The sequence below is a fragment of the Callorhinchus milii genome, unplaced genomic scaffold (assembly GCF_018977255.1).
Source record: "Callorhinchus milii isolate IMCB2004 unplaced genomic scaffold, IMCB_Cmil_1.0 Scaffold21, whole genome shotgun sequence".
NCBI lineage: Eukaryota > Metazoa > Chordata > Chondrichthyes > Chimaeriformes > Callorhinchidae > Callorhinchus > Callorhinchus milii.
Window position 1 is genome coordinate 3,784,914 of NW_024704762.1, and position 21,891 is coordinate 3,806,804.

The following is a 21,891-nucleotide window of genomic DNA, read 5'->3' on the forward strand; positions in this document are numbered from 1 at the left end:
TTCTTTTCTTTCAAATAAACATTCTTTTAAACATTCACCTGAACAGACGGAGGAAACCCTGGTTTAAAATGTCATCCAAGGGATGGCACCTTCAACAATGAAGTACCCTTCAGCACAGCATTGGAGTGTCAGCCTAGACCATAGGTTCAAAGTCCCTATGAGGAGCCAAAAACTATAATCTTCTGAATCAGAGGTGAGCGTGCTACCAACTGAGCCAGGCTGATTTTAGTAGCACTTTTAATGATTAAAATATCTTCACAGGATTTTCTGTAAAACGTAGTGACTTGTAGCCGAACGCACAGCAATGTCCCACACACAGCTATCATGTGAATGATCAATTTTATCTAGGGGATTGTTTGTAAAGACACAGGGAAAAACTTTCTTCTCTTGTCAAATGCGTCATGGGGTCTTTAACAAGCACCTGAACAAACAGATGGCCCTTGGTTTAACATTTCGCTAGCTCCACCGGTGCTCCAACATACACACTAATGTCCCCACAAGCCTTGTCTTCTGCCAACCTGAATTTAATACTCTCCAGGATTAGGTGAGCAGATTGCATCCCTCCAAGGAGAGAGCGCGCATTCTATTCCACACACAGGGCTTACTTACACACGTAGGTGATACATATGCTGAACTTTCGGTCTAGTTTGAATACACTTAAACATGGTGATGGGTTTCCCCATGTGCCATGACTCTCGGTTGATCAAACAAAATATTGATTTAACCTTGTGAGGCTGACACAATTTCCTTGAGTTTGGACCCCCAGATGTCAAACTCAGGCAGTACAGTGTGGTCAGCCCACACCGAGGAGTACTGCATACAGTTCTGGTTCCTGCTGTTCAGGACCTAGAGGCAGTGCAACAACAACAACAATAAAGATTGCATTTATAGAGCGCCTTTCACGCCGGGAGGACGTCCAGTGCAGAGAACAACAAGTATGATGCCCAGTGTTAGAGGAACGAGCCACAATTAGACAAGCTAAGACTCCAGTCATCAGAGAAGAAAACTCCAAGGGAATCTCTTGGGTTGTATATCATTTATACATTTATATGCAGCTTTATATTTATATACATTTATATACATTTATATTTTTATATATGTATATATTTATATACATTTATATACTTTATATTTATATACATTTATATACATTTATATGCGGCTCCAGGCCCCGGCCCTCACCACTCACCACCCGCGGGGAGCGGAGAAAGTAACTCACACCGGCCAGGTTTATGATGAGGCGGACTACAGAAAAGTTAGGTTTGTTGGACGGCAGAAAGAGGTCAATGAAAAGTTTGCTATTAATCTAATCGCTGAGCAACCGATTACTGAGGTAGCAGATAGAGTGGTTTCCTGTGATGGTGGTGGTGGAGCCCTCGGACATCCTAAGGTGTATATAAACTTGGACAAAGATACAAAAGTTGGAACTTGTGGTTATTGCGGCCTTCGCTTTAAACAGATACATCATCATCATTGAGATGGACAATTGGATTCCTGTCTCTTCATATGATAGACTTGCATAAACTTCTCCAATTGGAGCTCTGAAAAAAAATAAAATGTTGGTAAAGCTTTACTCTGTGTGCACATGTATTTACTCTGTGTGCACTCTCACTTGTTGTGAGAGTAAAATGAATATTCTTCTTTGGACTACTATGAAGCGCTTTGAGATGTCTCAACAACATGATAAGGGGCTATATCAAATGCAAGGATTACTATTATGATGGCAAGTTAATTTGTTTAAAAAAAGTGCCATATCAATCTGAATTTAGTATCTCTTCAGTGTTTTGATCGTGGAGTCCTGTAGCTCAGTGGTTAGAGCACTCGCTTTGCAAATGAGAGATCTGGGTTCGATTCCCGGAAGGGTGAAACCTTGGGCAAGTTTCCTTACTCCACACGCCTAATAATAATCCCTCCAAAAAAAAAAAACAATAATAAATTGGTCATTTTGAATCCATGACTGTTTGTGGGACATTGCTGTGCGCAATTGGCTGCCGCGTTCGCCCACAAATATACGGTCAATTCACTTTACAGTGTGTTCTGTGAAGCGCTTTGGGACATCCTCCCGACGTGAAAAGCGCTATATCAAATGCAAGGATTATTATATTATTATTTTAAATGCAATTGATAAAGTAAACCCAGATATTACTTCAGGATGCAACAAGACAGTAGAACAAAAGGATATAGCTTAGAGTTACAAACTAGGGATTTTTTCTTTACTCAGAGGCTAATTAACAAGTGGAACAATGCAGTACAAATTTACAATTATGTAGCATCTTTCACATCGGGAAGACATCCCAAGGCATTGGACCAGGTTGCCAGGAAGGGTGGTTGAGGGCAGGACACTGGACTCATTTAAAAAGCAGTTTGATGGTGTGATGGAGCACTGTAGGGTGGGTGTTCTGGAGGGATGAGATCAGATTGGCTGAAGCGTCTTCTTCATCTGAACTAATCCAGTGATTTTGTGATTGAAATCCTTTGCTTTCTCTGCCCTCTGGTGGCAAAATGGTAGCACTAGAACATTGAACTGCTTCTTTTTGTGCCCCAAATTGTACAGGGTAATTTCACAAGGGAAGAGATTTGTTTAAAAATACCATAGGCATGAATACAAAAGGCTCAATTATAAGACAACGACAACAACAACAAGAACTTGCATTTATATAGCACCCTTCGTGCAGGATAGCGTCCCAGAGCGCTTGACAGTGGCCGAACCGGGGGAAGAGGGGAGGTGACGGTCGTAAAGGAAGTGTTTCAGGCGCGACCTGAGGATGTGGAAGGAGGGACAAGGAGGAGGGATTGAGGAAAGCGTTCAAGAGTTTCGGGCATTATGACTGAAATTGGGGCCACCCATGGTGGAACAGAGAGCACAAGGGACATGCAGGAATTGGAGCCAGTTGAAGGAGGCAGCAGGGAATGGGTTGGGGAGTAAGCAGGTGGGAGAGGTAGGGAGGTGCCAGGGCAAGACAGAGGTGTAAAAGCTGTAAATGTGAGAAATTTCATGTTTCAGGTGTCAGCCTGGCTCAGTCGGGAGAACTCTCTCTTCTGAGGCAGAAGGTTGTAGTTTGAACTCCACTTCGGGATCTTGTCTTGGCTGATACTCCAATGCAGTGCTTGGGGGAGCACTACATTATCTCCGTAGTGCATTATAAAGTGTGTCATTATGGAAGACAATCGGTCACAGTGACTTGAGTGAAGTTTGCAGAGACCTTGGATCCTGAGGCTGAAGATCCATCTCACATATTAATCAAATTAATTTACTTTCTGCTGAAGACGTCATTCCCTGTGCAATCTCCCACTCTTACAATACAATACAAAATTACATTTGTATAGTGCCTTTCACGTCGGGAGGACATCCCAAGGTGCTGCCAGAGGATATCAGCATTGGGGACAAGTGAGCAGCTTGTATACAGAGTATCGGGAGTAGATGGGTGGCAAAAGGGTGGGGCATTGACATCAAAAACATTAACATATGCTTTATACTGTACGGCACCCTTCATGTAGGATAACATCTTGAGGAACTTCACAAGGATGGGAGTGGATGCCTAGCAAGGAAGAAATGGGAAATGATCATAAGCACAGTCAAAGAGATAGATTTTAGACAGGATTTAAAGACAGGTGGGGGTGGGGGGTTAGAAACAGAGGAGTAGTGGGAGGGAGTTAGTAGTGTTGAGGGGCATAGAGGCTAAAAGTTTGGCCAATGATGGTAGGAGACACGCAGCAGGCCCATCTTAGCCAAGCTGGGGGGGCTGATGGGGTGGGGGGGGGGGGAGGGGAGAAATGTGGGGTAGAAGAAGGTCACAGAGATAGGGAGATACTAGCACGTGAAAGGATTTATAGGTGAGGTGAAGTTGATCCATTGGGAAACAATGCAATTTGCATTGCAATCTGCATCTGAGGACTGGGGTGATGGCTGTGCAGAGTTTGCTGCGGGTGAGGATTTGGTGGCAGAGTTTTGGATTCCATGTTTGTAGCTTATGAATATAAGAACTCGGGAGAAGTACTTTTTGATATACCAACATGCAATAAACTGATAGATGTATTGCATCTTGGTATTGTTACGGTCGCACCTGTTTTTTTATGCATTTATCCTCTGTTAAAACATATTTTGCAGTGTTTTTTTGTAAGAATTGAGAGCATGAACCAGCAAAGCATTACATATGTGGTTGATAGCTTGATAACTGCTTTCGGGAAAATAAAACGAAACTAGTGCACACGCAGGATTATAATAAGTTTAATTCCTTCTATTTAAACGCTTTTATTTAAGGAATGAAACTTTTGGTGCCAACATATCGGACTCAGCCTCAATGGCAACAATTTGGTCGGATAAGACAGATTGATTAGACCCAGGGGGCAGAGCCACTGATGATACATTGTCATCCCAGTGGATTGAAGCACATCCTGTGGGCAATCGATGAGTGGATCTCATTGCACCATAAAAAAAGCACCAATTACATCAAGTAATTGGTGTGAACTAAATTGTCATTGGGTATTCCTTATTAGGAAAGGGACTCAATGCCTATAAAATTTTGTGTCCTATTGCTGTGTGCAAATTAGCTGCCACTTTTGCTTACGCATAAACGGTTACCGCACCTTCCTGTGAAGTATTTTGAGTCATTTCGGTGATGTGATGAGGTTCTATATTAAATGCAAGGATTATTATTAATACGGTCACTGCACAAACTCATTGAGCCATGAGTAGAATGCTGGAAACCTGTTTAAATGCCTGGAGTAATGTTCATTTTCCAGAGTTAAAATAGGTTGTTTTTTTATAAATTATAAAATGAGTCATTTTTGTTCCAAGTGATTGGTTTTTGTCAAAATAATTATGAAGCGCAGAAACTGGAGTCAAAACAGATGATCTCTTTCTGCACTGCTCAAGTCCTCCCCCCAGTGGTTTAAACATACCATGGAATTATCTGAATAAATAAATTTATTTGGTCACCTTCCTACCCCAACCCTACCTCCCTCCACCCTTCCTGATCCCAACCACCTGCTCGGGTCCAAATCCCTGACTGTCCAATGCCTTTGGGACGTTCTCCCAACGTGAAAGGCACTATACTAATGTAATTTGTTGTTGTTGAATCTCTTGTCCCCTCCAGAATGAAGTTACTGATGCGAATGGTCACCAGAGGAAATAAGCGGAAGTCTCAAGACCTTCCTCTTCGACCGTGCCTTCGATCACCTCCTACCCATAGCCTCTCTACCCTCCACCCCTCCTAATCCCTAGCTTGGGTGCAAATCCTTGACTGTCCAGCGCCTTGTTGAGGGAGGAAACCCAGTGGTTAATGTCTACTCTCAGATTGTGGAGTTACTTTATTCTCTTTATTATTGTTAATTATTATTGCTTGTTACTTGATGTGTGCGTGCAAACTGGCTGTGGCGTTTTCCCACAAAACACAGTCATTGTACTTTACAATATATCCTGTGAAGCACTTTGAGTCAGGTGACATGAAAGGTGCTATACCAAATGTATGCTTTATTATTATTAATTATCATTGTTATCATTATTGTTGTCATTATTATAATAAACAGATGAAGAGGCACATGCAAGTGAGAGACCTGAATTCAATTCCAGGCAGAGGGTGAAACCTTGGGCAAGTTTCCTTACTCCACACAGAGCCTAATAATAATCCCTCCAAAACCAAAAACAATAATAAATTGGTCATTTTCAATCTACGACTGTTTGTGGGACAAGTGGGCAATTGGCTGCCGCATTCGCCCACAAATATACAGTCAATTCACTTTACAGTGTGTTCTGTGAAGCGCTTTGGGACGTTCTCCCGACATGAAAAGCGCTATATCAAATGCAAGGATTATTATTATTATTATTATGTTAAATTCTTGAAATATTTTGGCTCGTTGACAGGAATAGTCAGGGAGGGAACTTATCACATAAGCACTGGCATCCAAAGGGAACTGGTTATTCGCATTTCAAGAGGGAACTAGATGAACATCCAGAGAGGAATGATCTACAGGGCTTTTGGGAAAAGACAGAGTAATAATACTATTAATAATCCTTGCATTTGATGTTGGGAGGATACTAAAAGTTGGGGGAGAGGGGAATCTATTCACTTGTAAAAGTGAGAAATCGCTTTACGTTAAGGGAATAAACATTCCACATCTCACCATTTGGCGTATTTAACATTTTCCTGGGGATGGGAAAATCTCAGAGATTTAAGTGCTCCAAGACGCCTTCTGATGTGAAGGGGTGCTATATAAATGCAAGTTGTTGTTGGAGATGGAGGAGCCCTGGTTGATTGGCCAGAAGCTGGAGCTCTTTGCCCTCACTGTCCTCTCTGGCCTGATGATTAATGGCTTGAACCTTCTGCCGCTGCTTTATTTTCTGGTCACATGGAAAAACCCTGTTCAATACGTCTGTGGCTTGTTACAAGTTTTATTGGTTGCCCTGGCAACCTCGTCCAGGTAATGCTTCAAAATTATAATAGATCAAAAGACCAATATGTATTCAACAAAAACAAATTACAGTTGTATTGCACCTTTCACTTTGGGAGAACATCCCAAGGCGTTGGAAAGTCAGGGATTTGGACCCGAGCAGAGGGTTGGGATTCAAGAGGGGTGGAGGGTAGGGAGGGTAGGGGTGGGAAGGTGACCAAAGGTGGGGTTGAAGTGGAAAGTCTTGAGACATGCCTTGAAGGAGGCGAAGGGACTGTGGGATGGCGTTCCAAAGGGTGGGGACGGATTACAGCAGGCCGGAGACTGCTGAGCAGAGGGAGAGGACAGACCATCCCCAGGAACTCCATCTTTAGCAAGAGTGATGTGGTGTTCATCACATGAGTGAAAGAGAAACCATCAAGCACAACATCTGTGAGGTTTGAGAAGCAGTCGGATTCTGTTGAAGAGCAAGGGCATGAAGAGAGAGAGAGAGAGAGAGATATTGGACTGTCTGGGACAATCTTTTGCACCTGGAGCACTGAAAGACAATTACTGATGATGAAACTACAGAGCCTCTGCTGACCCAGACAGACATTGAGTATGGGAAATAGAAATGTTTTACAGCTGTTCCCTAATGAACAATGCAACCCAAGGCAGAACCAACCCAATGCAAAACCAACTAACCTACCTAGCCAAAGGCAAGCTTAATTTATTTATTGATTAACATATGCCATGAAGCTTGCAGGTGTTGTACAGGTGTCCAGTATGTGAATTTGGCCTCCCTTTGCAACACCCCAATGAGCCAACTGAACTTGTGTTTCCAGCTTTTGAGATTTGTTTGGAGCAATGTTACACTTGCCCTTTAACTCGAAAGGTAGTGAGGGAAGCAGGAGTCAGAGTACCACCTCCAGTGAATTCCTGGTTATATTACTATTTAGCAAATAAATGTCAACTACAAAATGAACAATCACTACACTTTACAATAAATCCTGTGAAGTACTTTGAGGCAACCTCCTAATGAAAGGCGTTATACCAAATAATAATTATAATCCTTGCATTTGCGCCTCATCATGTCGTTGATTTCAAGATCCTCATCCTCACCTACAAGGCCATTCACGGCCTTGCTCCCTCCTACCTCTCCAACCTACTATCCCCCTACCTACCTGCCCGTACCCTCCGTTCCTCTGGCTCCGGTCTGCTCCACGTCCCCCGCCCCAATCGCCCTACCATCGGTGGTCGGGCCTTCAGCCTCTCAGCCCCGAGGCTCTGGAACTCCATCCCCCAGTGCCTTCGCCGCTTCCTCCCTTTCCTCCTTCAAGGCCGGTCTCAAAACCTTTCTCTTTGACCGAGCCTTCAGCTCCCCTCTCGACTCTCTACCCCCTCCTCGCTCCCTCCCTTCCCTCCCCTCACCCTGACCATTTCCCCCTTCCTCGCTCCCTCCCTTCCCTCCCCTCACCCTGACCATTTCCCCCTGTTCGGGTCATGACCCAACTGTGCAGCGCCTTGGGACGTCCTCCTGACGTGAAAGGCGCTTTATAAATGGAATCTTGTTGTTGTTGTTGTTGTTGTCGAGATGTCTAAAAGTGCTTCACAGGATATATGGTAAAGTGGATTTTGTGGGCAAAATGCAAGAATTATTATTTTTTAAAAATTGGGAAATTATATCACTAGCAAGATCAGTTCCTTGGTTTAATGTCTCATCCAAAGGATGGAGTCTGTGACAATCCAGTGCTCTCCCAGTATTGTGCTGAAGTGTTAGCCTAGATTTTGAGCTCAAATCCCAAAGTAGGACTTGAAACTTGTGAGAGTGCTATCAACTGAGCCAAGGTGTTCCAGGTCAAATCTTTGGGGAAAGCCTCCTCCAAACTGCTTTTGCTGTAATATGGAATAATGAACACTGATCTTAATCTCCCTCTCAATGGGAGGAACCTTGGACCAGATAACCCTTCAGTTACTTAAGACTTTCACCTTCAATATTACAATCAATCAACTCCAGCCATTTCACAAGCCTTATGAATACTGCATTGTTTAGTCACAATGTGTGCTATTCTTTTACCAAAAGGATAAATAGTATACTTGAAATAAACTAGATATTTGGAGACTGGATACCTATTGACTGCTATGCACTCATCCATGTTTCGCTTGCAAAATACACTTCACACGAAATCCAATGAAGCACATTTTTTAGATTTCTTCCTGACATGAAAGGTGCTATATCAAATGCAAGGATTACTATTATTATATTTATAGGCCACCTGCTTCAAGCACGTTCATACATTAACAGAACCTAAATGAAATGATAATAATAATCCTTGCATTTGATATAGCACTTTTAACGTCTTCCAGACGTCCCAAAGCGCTTCTCAACTGAAATGATCTGAGTGAATCTCTTAAAAGGCCACAGCTTCAGATCACAGTTTGTTCTCTTACTGATCCCAGATAGAATTGGTGCATTAGAAGGATTATTTCATATGAGTGAATGGCCTTCTTCATCTGATTTTTTGATAAACCTTGGAAAACAAGGTCAGCAAGTCCCTCATTTTCAAATGCCTCTGTAGCCTTGCCCAACCCCACCCTACCTCTGCCACCTCCTGCGACTCCACTGCCCTGGTCAGATGTGTATTAAAATTTAAAATGGGATTGAAAAAATAAAGAACCCAGAACAATACTTTCGCGTGCACCAAGACTGCCAAGCAAGAGGACATGGATTTCGAGTGGCAAAGGGAAAATTGAGAATAGACAACAGGAAGATTTTTTCTTTTATTCATTAACGACTGGCACAAGGGCTAGGACACTGGGACTCTTTTTTAAAAAAAAGCAAGCTGGATGCTGTGATGGGGGTCTGGTAGGGTGGGTGTTACATAAGAATTGCTAGGTGAAATAAGACCAAGTTTGCCCTCCAATTCGCTTTCCACCATCCTGGCAGTCGCATGCACAAGTCGTGTTCCCAAACCATATACTGTATCCCGAGATATTATTTTCCTAATAGAAATCTATCTAATGTGTGGTTGAAACTATTCTGGAAGGATAAGATCAGAATGGACCGAAGAGCCTTTGCTTCCAAACCAATCTGCGGAGTCTTGTCGCTCTGCGGTTGGAGCATTCCCGGGCAGGGCGAAAATGTTGGGCAAATTTCCTTAACTCCTCACGCCACGGTTTACCTAGCAGCGAGCAGCTGCCCGGTTGTTAGTCGATTGGCGGATCGCTTTTCCGAGAATAACGATCCCTTCCAAAAAATAATAATAATTTGGTCATTTGGCTGCTGTGTTTCGCCCACAAAATACCCAGTCACGTCAATTCACTTTACAGGATATTCTGCGAAGCGCTTTGAGACGTCTCGAAGACGTGAATAATGCGCTGTATGAAATGCCAGGATTATTATTATTATAATATTATTATTATTATTGCTATTATTGTGAACAGAAAGCACTTTGTGCTGTGTGGGCGGGCACCAATGTGAGGGGTGGGCGGGCTCTAAGTGAGCTTTGACGGACACGTGCGGAGACCAATCGAATCGAGGCAGGAGACGGATTGACGTGGACGCGAACCAATGGGAGCGCCGGAAAGGTCCGGGGGGGGCGGGGCGGGGGGCAAGATCAAGATTGACGGGCGTTCTGACCAATAGAGAGAGAGGGAGGCGAGGTTTGGGGGGGTGTGATTGGCGGAGCGCCCCTCCCTGCTCCCCAGCGCCGCTGTTGGTGCGCGCGCAGCTGCCGGAGCGCGCGGTTGACTTTGTTTGATTTTAACGGTTTTTTCCCCTCTCTCTCCTCCTCCTCCTCCCCCCCGAGGCCGGACTTTCCCCTCACCCTCAGCCCCTGGGGCCGGGATACGCCGCCACCGAGACCCCTCTCCCCCTTCCCCCCTCCCCACCCCCCACATTCTCTCCCTCCCACCGACTCAGCATCCATTTTGGGGAGTAATATACAAGTAAGTGCCCGGCTCACTCCGCGAGAGGAGAAGGCGGCTTAACGCGCGACAACATCGCTGTAAACGGTAGCCACAGTGACCGGGAGGCGGGAGCGGGGCCCCGGCCGGTGCCATATCGCCATGCGGCGCTCGCGGCCTACACCACCCACCCGGAGCCTCGGCCTGGGCGTGACTAACCACCCCCGTTTCCCCCGAAGGCGGCCGGCGAATGAAGCACCCGGCGTGTGTTTTTTTTTACACGAGGAAAACGCCGCGGCTCGCTCCCGAGGCGCGGTTTAACGTACAGGCCCCGGTCTTGTCAGGGCGCGCGAGGGCCTCGAGGGCGGGCGCCGGGATTCTAAACAGCGGCGGGCGGGAGGAGAAAACGTGAGAGCCGAGGCTCCGCGCCTGCGGGCTAGGCCGCGGGGTCTCCGCCGGGGCCCCGTTGCTTTCCGAAACGCGCGTCGTTGCATTCGGTTGAAAAAGCTGAGGCGGCGGCGGCGGGAGAGGCTGGAGGGTGGGTGGGTGTTTGTGAGCGCCCCCCCCCCGGGGTCAGGCCAGGCCGCACCTGCGTCCATCCCGGGATGTGGGCTGGAGAGACGGGGGGGGGGCGAGCGGTAACCGTTAGCGAGGATAACAGGTGAATGAAGCGTTTGGTTCGGCCGCAGCGCCACTGCACTGGTCCGAACAATGCGGGTGAAGCAGTCGTAACAGCCGCCTTTGGCACAACAAAATCCCATCAAAAATTGCCTTAATTTCGCGTTTACGTTTAGTTTTTGACCTGGTTTTTCACCTTTTTTTTTCTTTCCTCCCCCCCCCCCCCCCCACACACACACACAGACAACATTTGGTTAGTATTCAGATTGTGTTGGGAGGTAGTGTGTATTTACCACTCGGAGATCCTAAACTAAACTTGGAAGTTATGATTTTAAACCCTTCCTTTCCTCTCCTCCCTCCACACACACAGAATTTGTTTTTACCCAATTTGTGTTGGGAGGTAAAGATCTATTTACCACTGGGGAGATCCTAAAATAAACTTGGAAGTTATGATTTTCCCCAAATGCCCAACGTTTAGAGCAGTTGGATGTTTTCAAGACTTTGTACTTTGTCTTGACTCACGTGAACAAGATGCATCTGTTTCCAGAGGTTTTTTCTACTCGTATAAAGGTAGATTCAAATTGGTTTACCAAGTTAGGCTAATGCAAATCAGCGTTCTGTTCCTGGTATTAGTACACTATACTAGCAGTATTGTTCTGTTTATTTACAAAGTAAAGTAGGTTACATGATTCTTTGCAAGATCAATTTAATGTAGTAATACTGTTTTCAACTGTGTTGCGAATATATTTGTTCCTGGCAATGCTTTAAGCGATGACAATTAATGGTCTGTTTCTTTGAAAACATTTTTTAAAATCTCGAACTGCTTCCGAGTCCAACTTGAGTAACCTGACTCATTCATTACTCTTATATCTCAGAAAAATGTTTGCGTAATTTTCATTAAAGATTTAGCAAACTATGTATTTAATATAACATGAAAGTATTAATATTCTGTGCCAAGTTTACGGGGAAAAAGGAGGTCTTTATTATAATCTTTGCATTTGATAAAGAGCCTTACGACGTTGTTGAGACATTTCAAAGCTCTTCACAGTACAGTAAAACTTGCATAAGTCTTATCTTTATAAATCATTTAATCAACTAAATCATACATTCACTCAAGTCCCATTCCGTTTCAACAACAACAACTTGGATTTATATAGCACCCTCCACGACGGACGGCGTCTCCGAACGCTTCACAGTAATGGATCCCGGGACCGAGCCAGGGGGAGGGGGAGGAAGGTGACCAAAGGCGCGATCGAAAAGAAAGATCTTCAGCAGAGACCTGAAAATAGGAAGGGAGGGAGCGAGGTGAAGGGAGTTCCAGAGTTCCTATCAAAACCACTTATTTCTTTGCACGATTTGTATTAATCACTTCTGAACTCGTAACGCCACTCCCCTATCTATCCTCCATTACTCCTGCACTTACTTCCTGGCTGCATTGAATTACGGGAAGCATAGTCTTGACCCGTTGGCCCGTTCTTGAATCACTGGAAACTTCATTTCTCGTGATTCCAATGCTTGCCGGTAAGTGCACATGCGGCGATGGTTCAAGAATCGATGAATTGCGGGCAATGTAGTATTGACCCGTCACCGCGTGCTGAATTCCTGCTGCAGTGACAAACTACCGAATGCGCACTTACCGGCTGCATTAAATTATTCATGCACTGTGTGGATTATTGATTAAATTGGATTTTCTACGATTTATACAGTTTGCCAGCAAATCAGACTTGCGTAAGTCGAATTAAATTTATGGTCTCATCATATAAATCATATTAATTGTTGTAACATCACAATGTATGTGAGTTTTACTGGATATACTAGAAAGTGGTGTTTTATGTGTTTTGTGAATGGGATTCATTCATTCTGATATGACTTAAAAAGTTTGAGCACCTGTCAATGAACCAATTTTATATTGGGCTGTGAGTTCAAATTAAAATTAATCCAGAGTGATCTGCATGAATACATGGTCATTTCCTGTTTATTAGCTCATTTATGTCTTTAATATTCTGGGTAATAATGTGAACCCAATTAATGTTTTAGCTGATTTATGGTTTAAGAATATGTTGGAAGGCATGCCTTTGAATTGCAGTGTTTGGATTATGCGTTGATGCTGTGTGTCATGATTGGAATGACACAGTAACTATCAATAGTTTTAAATGTACTGTTCTGATATGGCATCATAGTCTTACATTGGGCTTTATTATATTTTCTGTAGTGTTCAGTGTTTTGCGGATAGTGGATTGTTTTCTTTTTATAAGCATTCACACAACAATTCATTCCTGTGAAGATTCCAGTACATTCAGGAGTGTTTCTGTGGGCACTGGATGTCTTCCAGTGCTTAGAAGACTGAGTGGCCATTCACGTTTGAGTCTACACAATAACTTAGACCTTTTGACTGTGGCAGGGGGAGGAAAGCAGCACAGCTGAATCTAATCAAGTTCTTTCAAATGGTGAACTCTCTAAAATAGTGGTGAGGATTTTTATTCCCTGTTTCTCTTCTACCTAAGTTGAAGTTGAAGTCAGTTTTAATTCTCTGTGGCTAATTTAGTGAGTGAAGAGTTTAGAAGCTAAGATCTTTGTGATCTCTGTGGCACAGTTCTACACCGGATAGTCCAGTTATCAACTAAGGCAATGTCAACTTGTTTTTGCATAGGTTCTTGCATAAAAGAACATCTTGCAGTACTTCACAGAATGAGATTAATCAGGAATCTTATGCAGGCAAATGTGGCAGCTATTTGTGCCAGCAATGTCCCTTTAGACAATGAGCTGACTCTGCAATTCATTCAGTTTTTGGGGAGAGTAAATTTGAATGTCATCGGAAAACTCCACTTTTATCCGAAATGCTGTAGTGGCAGGAGTCTGTCACTATCTAAATCGCAAAGCAAACAGGACCTCAGTTTCTTGACTGATTCTAAAGCAGGATGATCTGTAGATAAAATAATAATAGTTGCTTTTAATTTTGTGGCATACAATATTGGGTCAAATCATTTTTAATATTTAAAGCTTTGGAAAGCTTTGCAGTTTTACCTGCGCCTAATACTTTCTGGAATTAGGTAAGCGGGATGTGTCCTATCGGAGAGAGAGAGAAAGAGTGTCCATTCCATTAATCTGTCTGAAATATCCATGTGCAGGTGGGATGTATGGAGTTCTCAGTTTGGTTTGGATACTCTTAAGCATGGTGATGGGTTTCTGCATATCAGACACCTTGGCCCCAAAATATATCCAATTCACTTAACAAAGAGAGCTGCTTTCAAATGAATGTCATGAGGGCATAAGCAGTAACCAGCAACCGGGCACCAGCAGACTCCTTGTGGGATTACTGGAATCAAATTGTGAATTACTGGAAGTTGGTATTTTCATTAGTTATTTCTCTATTGCCATCACCAACATGTCCCATGAATATCAGAGCAGGTTTTCTCCCTCTCTATTTTCTTTTGAAGTGAAATGAATGCTGAAGGTAAGGCAATACAGTTGCTATTTTTAATAGAAAAGGCATCGGTGATGCTGACATTTATACTCCATTGAGGTGAAATGAAGCTTTCAGTTTAAAGTAAATTGGGATTGTGAGGAAAGAAATGAGCTAAATTGAGTGAATTTAGGAGCCTGGATAGCTGGAGGGTCTAACTCAGATATGCTTTGATTGACTCGTTATTCTGGTCATTGGGTTCACAAATACATGGGGTAAAGGCAGATACATTGAATACATAGGGAAAAGGCAGATGCATTGAAAAAGTTTATTGCTGGGAAAGGAGTATACTCCTCACACTGCATTTCCCTTTTTACCTGTGTTCATTGGTTGGAAGTGTTGCCCTCAAAAGAGTAATGCTGCAGTAGCACATTTCCTTTTTGTTGGAATTCTTTTCTTCTTGGCTTGAAATAAGTCAATGTTGGCGAGCAGCAGTGAAAAGGAAGCTCAACTATACATATACTTTGGTTAATTTCACTCGATTTGTCTTTCCATTTTTTTTCTATGATCTGCTGGCCATTGGATGTTGGCAACATTGAGACCCGGTGCTGTTTCTCTTCTCACTATCCATTGAAAGGAAGGAAAGGAATGTTAAGAGGCAAGCTTTTCCAAACATAGAATTATGCAGCACAGAAGGAGGCCATTCGGCCCATCGTGTCTGTGCCAGCTCCTTGAAAAGAGCTATCCAAATCAATCTCACTCCCCCGCTCTCTCCCCATAGCCCTGGAAACTTGTCCTCCCCAAATAATTATCTACTTCTCTTAAAAGTTGTTATCGAATCGGCTTCCACGACGCTTTCAGGCATCCATGGAGCAAGTGAAAGTCAATAGATCCATACTTCTTAAGTTGGTCCTGTTGCTGCTATTCTTTTATGGAAGCATTTGATCTCTAACTGGCAGCTGTGTGCGATGGAATTGTTCAAATTGAAAGCTCACAATGAGAAAAATTGTAGGTAGACATTTTCATCCTGTATGTGTGTGTGTTAGAGCATTTCTCAGAGAGGCCCTTGTTCAAGATATTGGTTGGAAGTGTCGCCCTCAAAAGAGTAATGCTGCAGTAGCACATTTCCTTTTTGTTGGAATTCTTTTCTTGGTTTGAAAGAAGTCAATGTTGGTGAGCAGCAGTGAAAAGAAAGATTAGCTCAAACTATACATATACTTTGGTTAATTTCTCTTGATTTGTCTTTCCTTTTTTTTCTATGATTTCGGCTTCTATAAATTTACAATTTGATGCATACCGAATCTTCTAATCTAAAAGGTATATGATGAATTGTGGGATGTAAAATATTTTACCCTGTGAATAGTCTGTCTTGATGTCTTTTTGTTTTCTTGAGTTCTGAGTGCTATCATTTAGCTCTTCATATTTTCTGTTGATCATCAGATAACATATTAATTCAACTGTGTGGATTGCAGGCTGGCTCTCGTGATATCATTGCATCTTTTTGGTACCGTCTGTTCTCAATTTTAGTTTAGTTTTCTGTGAAATTTTGGAATAACGTACAAAAATAACAAGAAATAATGAGCCATTACTTAACTGTGGTTCAGTAGTACAAATTTAAGGAAAAATGGACTGTCCTTTTCTGACATGAATACACTTTCACTTCAAAGAATACATTGAAATGAAGCCCATTTCCTTGTCTGATAATTCTTAGCCAACTTTTTTAATGTAAATCCTTGCACGTGAAAGGGAAAATGTCTTCCTATAGCCTTCCTATCTCCCTCTCTTCTATCCCATTCCTCCATACACCATTATTAGTTCTTCCAGTTGATTAGTATTGCTGTCTGTGTTGCTCCTATATATATATATATGATATGTGAATTGTAATTTTTTCCTCCACAGGTGAGATTTTGTTTGTGAAATGTCAAACGACTCCTCTTGCTACGGTAACGGTTACCAAGGAGAACTCGATCTCATGGCTGAGGAATGCAAGGATCACGGGGATGACAATGCGAGAACCAACTTAATTGTCAACTACCTGCCTCAGAACATGACGCAGGATGAGCTGCGAAGCCTTTTTGGTAGCATAGGAGAGGTGGAGTCTGCCAAACTGATCCGCGACAAGGTCGCAGGTAAGGACCATAAAGGTAAAGTCGCAGCCAATGCTGCTTTTTTAATTCTTCTTAGATACTAAGTGAATCTCTGATAGCCACTTAGATTTTCACTTTTTTTCTTCTGCTTAATTTCTTTGAAACGAGCTGCTGGAAAACATTGAATCTGAAGAAGTCCTCCTGACTCAGTTAAGTGGGAAAGGCCATGCATTTCGTTCGTACTTGATGTTGCTATTGTAACAAAACAATGGACTACTGAAAACGAAAGTTGGGGCATGTCTGTAGATTTTCTCTACAGTGAAAGCTGGGTTTTATCTTGGACTAAGTACTGTTCTACAGCAGAGGGCATCGTGTGTTAAAAGTAATTTGACTGCAGTAAAGGACCAATGTGTGAAGAAGAAAGGCGTCAAAGTGGCTATTATGAAATACTGTCTTCGTTTTAAAATGCAGAACTTTCTTTTTCTCCTGTCTACAGATATCTGCCTATTTAAACTTTAAATAGTTTTGCTGTTCTTTGCATTTTATTTTTCTCTTGAAGGTATTGACTCATGCAGATGTGCAGTTGCACAGGTATCTGTTGCTTAAGTGCCCATTCACAGAGAATAATAATAATAATCCTTGCATTTGGTATAGCGCCTTATCACATCTTCGAGATGTCTGAAATGAAATTAGCAGGGTATTCCATCATGGAGGGCATCAAGCCTGAACTCCATTCTGATCTTGCCAAATTTCCTTGTATGTACTTTCCAGTGGAGATTTCTGAATAATGATTAGAAGTGGTAACTCTGTTTTGATGTTAATTTTAATCCATGAATAATATTTTTTTCATGAATAGTGGTAGAAGTTGCAGTGCCTCAGCCACTGTGCTGTCTGAGATTAACAAATTTGACTCAAGCTAGTCAGTGAACCTGCAACCTTGTAGTCTATGTGACTTTGTACTATATAATTTGCAAAATTATATTCAACTAGTCATTCCTTACAAGTTAGCTTCACTCTCAGCAAACTATTCCACTGTGTAACGCATCACGGACTGAAATGTACAATTCTCGTCCAATACCATGTGTGCACTTTCCAGCAGGGCTCATCAGAGCTTATCAGGGGTGTGAACTCGCATTTTCTTTTTCCCTGGTCCAGAGAGCTGAGTTCATTTGTAGCACCTAACTGCTGCCCCGACTCAGAGCAGATGACTTAGCACAGACTGGACATTCGAACCTGGGTCCCTCGGGTCTGTGAAGTTTAGTGCTACCCTGTAGTTTTACCAGCTGTGCAATAACAGTGGCAGCAGCTGTTCCATCATTAGGATGAGATTTTTGCAGTTTGCTCCATGGTAAATCTTGCCCCTCCATTTACATTGATTGAATTTTGAAACTTAATTTATGTTCTATCTTGGTACACAATGTGCAATAGGGACCTGTTATAAATGTGGTAATTGGGGGTCCATAAATTTCAAACCCACCTTATAACAGGGTAAACTTCTGCATTCACTGTTCATACATACAAAAAAAAACAGGCTTGTGTCCTATGTTAAACGTGACCATCTTTTGGGTGATTGGATTGCCACCAATGTCACTTTCTGCATACTGCATGAGAAGTGACATAGGCAACAGTCTGTTGACCCAGAACTGGACCATTTCTAGTGCGCAGACAGGCATACAATCATTTTGAAATGCGAAAGAGTGGTTTGAAGCGAACTGTACAGATTTCTATGCACATTTTGGATTTTATTGGTAAGTAAATGTTGCAATTCATTCCCCATGCATGCTGTGAGGGAATACATGTTATAACAAAGCCCATTATAATGTTAACTGTTTGATTTTTATAGTATCATTTGGTTTTCAGAAACTATTACTACTGCTGTGATGTCCTTCCATGTTGAAATAAGCAGTTTAATGTCTGCTGTTTATTTCCATGCGATTGACTGGGTCACATAGAAGTCCTATTTGTTTTAATGAAAGTGTTTTGCTGCCCTTTCATTGCATCTATTCTGAATGTTGCTGATTGAGAAGGCTACTACTGTCTACTGATGTTTGAGCTGTGATCAACTAAGTCAGTATAGAGCAGAGATTACATTTTGTGTGGTGCTTTTCAGTACCTCAGTGCCCTAGTGTGCAATACATTTGATTACAAAATAAAGGGTCAATATTACATCTGATTTCAATTTTGTAATCCAGAGCTATAAATATAAGTTTGTATCCCAGCTGTTGACATTGTAGACTTGATTTAAACTGCTGACATAGTCGTAACAACCCAATATTTGTTTTTTCCTGTTAATAAGCTAGGTGCTGCAAATATTGCCAAAATGCTAAAAGTCAGGGATTTCTTATGCTGTTTCGTGATTGACTATGATATTGTAAGGTGTTTAAGCCACAGCAAAATGCAACTAATTTCGCAAAAATAACCAGGCTCAATTTCTTCTCTTGAAGGCTTTGTTTCCACAGGTGACTTTTTTTTTCTAAAATTTACTGCCTTCTATTGAATAATCTGTCGTTGGCTTATGTCTCATGCTCATAATAAGCATGTGGGTTGCGATTCCACTGTGCTGGCTACCAAAATCTTCCAAATTGTCATCCTTTGTTTGCAAGTTATTTGACTGCACGGGGAATTTAAAGTTGAGCGAACACACAATATTGAATAGTGGTGATCTCCTTGGGGAAATTGTTTAGGGTTGTTAAATTGCAATTTCATTTATCAATGTAAATCAAGATTCATTAAGTGTGCTCTTGTATTGGCAAAGGTAATTCTTCCCAATCCGTTATCTCTCCTAGCAGTTTTCTCCCAACCCTGCAAGATTCACTGTTTAAAGGAAGGGTGCAGAAAAACGTAATATTTTTTAAAAAAGCTGTAAACACCGTGAGTTTTGATGGTGACTATTTATCCCATGGCATTTCTTTTTACCTCTCTTTGCGCCATTATTTAAAATTACCTGCTCCTCTGCCATCCTTTGGATTCTTGTTTTAGTATTGCTTTTCACAGTTCACTATTTACAGCGATTTGAGACATCCTCTTGACGTGAAAGGCACTATACAAATGTAAATTATATTGTATTTTTGTCTCCCTTTTTATCACCTGCCTATTTTTGGTGTACCTTTGCCTTCATTTTTCAAATCACGAGATTCAAGAGAGTATAGCATCAAATCCCTCTTCTCCACAGGTCATGTTGACTTGCTGCCAGCAGTGTGAGGGATGTTTTCAAGATGCATCTAGGCTTTAATCACTACTGCTTTGAGTTGGGCATTCAGAAGCTTGCATGGAATGGATTTTGCTAACAGCCAAGTGAAAATCTTTGTTAAGATTACATCAATTGTGGAAATGTTAAAAAAAATCTCAGTATTTACCATATCTGTGCGTGTTTTGAAGTCCATTTAGGCTACCTAACTGAATTAAAGCCATTTTATTGAATCTTCTGCCTACGTGCTGCTTATGACATTATCCTTATCTGGCATTTCCATATTTAAAATTGAGTTTGCTGTTGCTCAGTTGCATAGACTTCACGAAAATATAGCTTGGCATGTAGACACTATAGTGTGTGTACACTGGAAGTGTTCCCCTGCATTTTCATGCATTTCCTCTCTGGTAAATGTGTCCTGCAGAAGGATGCGATGACCAGTACAGCTTTAGGGTAAGATTTGATTCATATTCAATTATCAAACTTAGTGGGGATAACTGAATTGCAGTGTAGTTATTTAATTTTGATATTGTAAGTGTTAGCAAAGAGCTGAATAAAATCATACAGGAAGCTTAAGATAGGGTTTTTGGTCTTATTTGTCAACCAGTGTTTTTTGGTCAGCTGGATGTCTCACATGTGGAAACCCATCACCATGCGTAAGAGTATCCAAACCATCCCATACACACATGGAAATTCCCTGGAGGGATGCATCCTGCTTACCTAATTCCAGAAAGTTATGGAAGCACCAGAGTGTGCGTTGGGGTACTACTGGAGTCCAACCAGCTAAAACCACATAGCTTGTCATTGAGAGCATTGCCTGGCAAGCTTCAAGAACAACAACAAAATTGCATTTATATAGTGCGTTTCAGGTTGGGAGAATACATTCCTGCTGCTTGTCCAGCTAGGACCACCCTACCCCTTAGGGCTTTGGCTTTCAGGGTAAAAGGGAGCTGAGTGGAAACAGACCCTGTGGCCCCAGTGACTGGTCCGCCCTTCCAAGTCATACCATTGAGCCAGCCTGGCTGTTCTGTCATCAGCAGTGACGTGGAATATTGCAGACCCACCTGGCTCAGGTACTGGACTCCCGAGAACACCACAGAGGGTGGGCTCGATTCTGACATTCCCTTGCCAAAAATGACGCCATGGAGCCAGTTCAGCTCCCTTGGAGCAACACAGCTTGGACATGTGTCCGTTCCACCAATTGGAGGTGCTGATTTTAAGCAGTAGCTACTTACCACTCTGCAAGCCAATCAAGGTGGATTCCAAGTGTTGGATGTATGAACCAAATGTTCACGAATTTGGACTCCAGGTAACACTTTCCAGCAGCTGTCGCCCCATACCTCATTTTCCTCATAGCTATCTGGCAGATCTGCCTTCAGCATGACAGGATAGCTTGCTACGTGCCAGCACCTTGACGTTCATAGAATATTACAGCACAGAAGCACGCCATTCGGCCCATCGTGCCTGTACCAGCGCTTTGGAAGAGCTATCCAACTAGTCCCACTCCCTCACACTTTCCCCATATCTTTGCAAATTTTTCCTCTTCAAGTACTTATCCAATTTCCTTTTGAAGGTTGTTATTGAATCTGTTTCCACCACCTTTTCAGGCAGTGCATTCCATACCCTAACAACTCTTCTCGAGATCTAAGTTCAATGTCAGCTTTACTCAGCACCAGTTGCTTAATCCATGTGAGGGACCTTGGTAATAGGCTTTCCCACTGTGAAGCTGCCTCCATCTCTAGAGTCCTTAGAGACAGACCATAGTTGGACAGTACTTGTGGTAGTAGTTTCATCTTGTTGATAGGTGAATTGAAAGTGATTGACAAACAGTGGGGAGAGGGGAGGATTTGCAAGTTATATTTGAAAGGGAGTAGTTTAAGATTATGTGTCTGATCTCATTAATCTTAACAATTTCATTTAGGTAGGTAATTTACAAAAAAAAATTCACTTAATAATCCTTGCATTTGATACAATGTCTTATCACGTTGTCAGGATGTCTCAAAGTGCTGAACAGGATTTACTGTAAAGGTTTTTTTGACTGGATCTTGTGGATGAAATGCAGCAGCCAGTTGCACACAGCAATGTCCCACAAAACAGGAAACTCCCTTTTCTTTTTGAACAGTGCCATGGAATCTTTTAACGTCGACTTGAACAGGCGGGTGGGACCTCGGTTTAATGTTTCGTCCAAATAATGGCATCTCTGATAATGCGCACATCCCCCAGCACCGTATTGGAGAGTCAATTTAGCCCATGATTCCAAGTCCCAAGGTGGGATTTAAACCACAAACTTCTGACTCAGAGGCGTGAGTGCTGTCTCCAAG

The 21,891-nt window shown here is 42.4% G+C and overlaps 1 protein-coding gene across 1 annotated transcript in view; it reads left to right on the forward strand.

Moving 5' to 3' along the window:
* Nucleotides 1-10,087: 10,087 nt before the first annotated feature.
* The window catches only part of LOC103183543 (ELAV-like protein 1), a 28,833-nt gene continuing 17,029 nt past the window's right edge, over nucleotides 10,088-21,891 (forward strand). Inside the window, exons 1-2 of the mRNA XM_042342843.1 lie at nucleotides 10,088-10,317; nucleotides 16,196-16,425. Of these exons, the coding sequence (XP_042198777.1) occupies nucleotides 16,215-16,425 (211 nt within the window). The 5' untranslated portion in view covers nucleotides 10,088-10,317; nucleotides 16,196-16,214. The remainder of the gene's footprint in view (nucleotides 10,318-16,195; nucleotides 16,426-21,891) is intronic.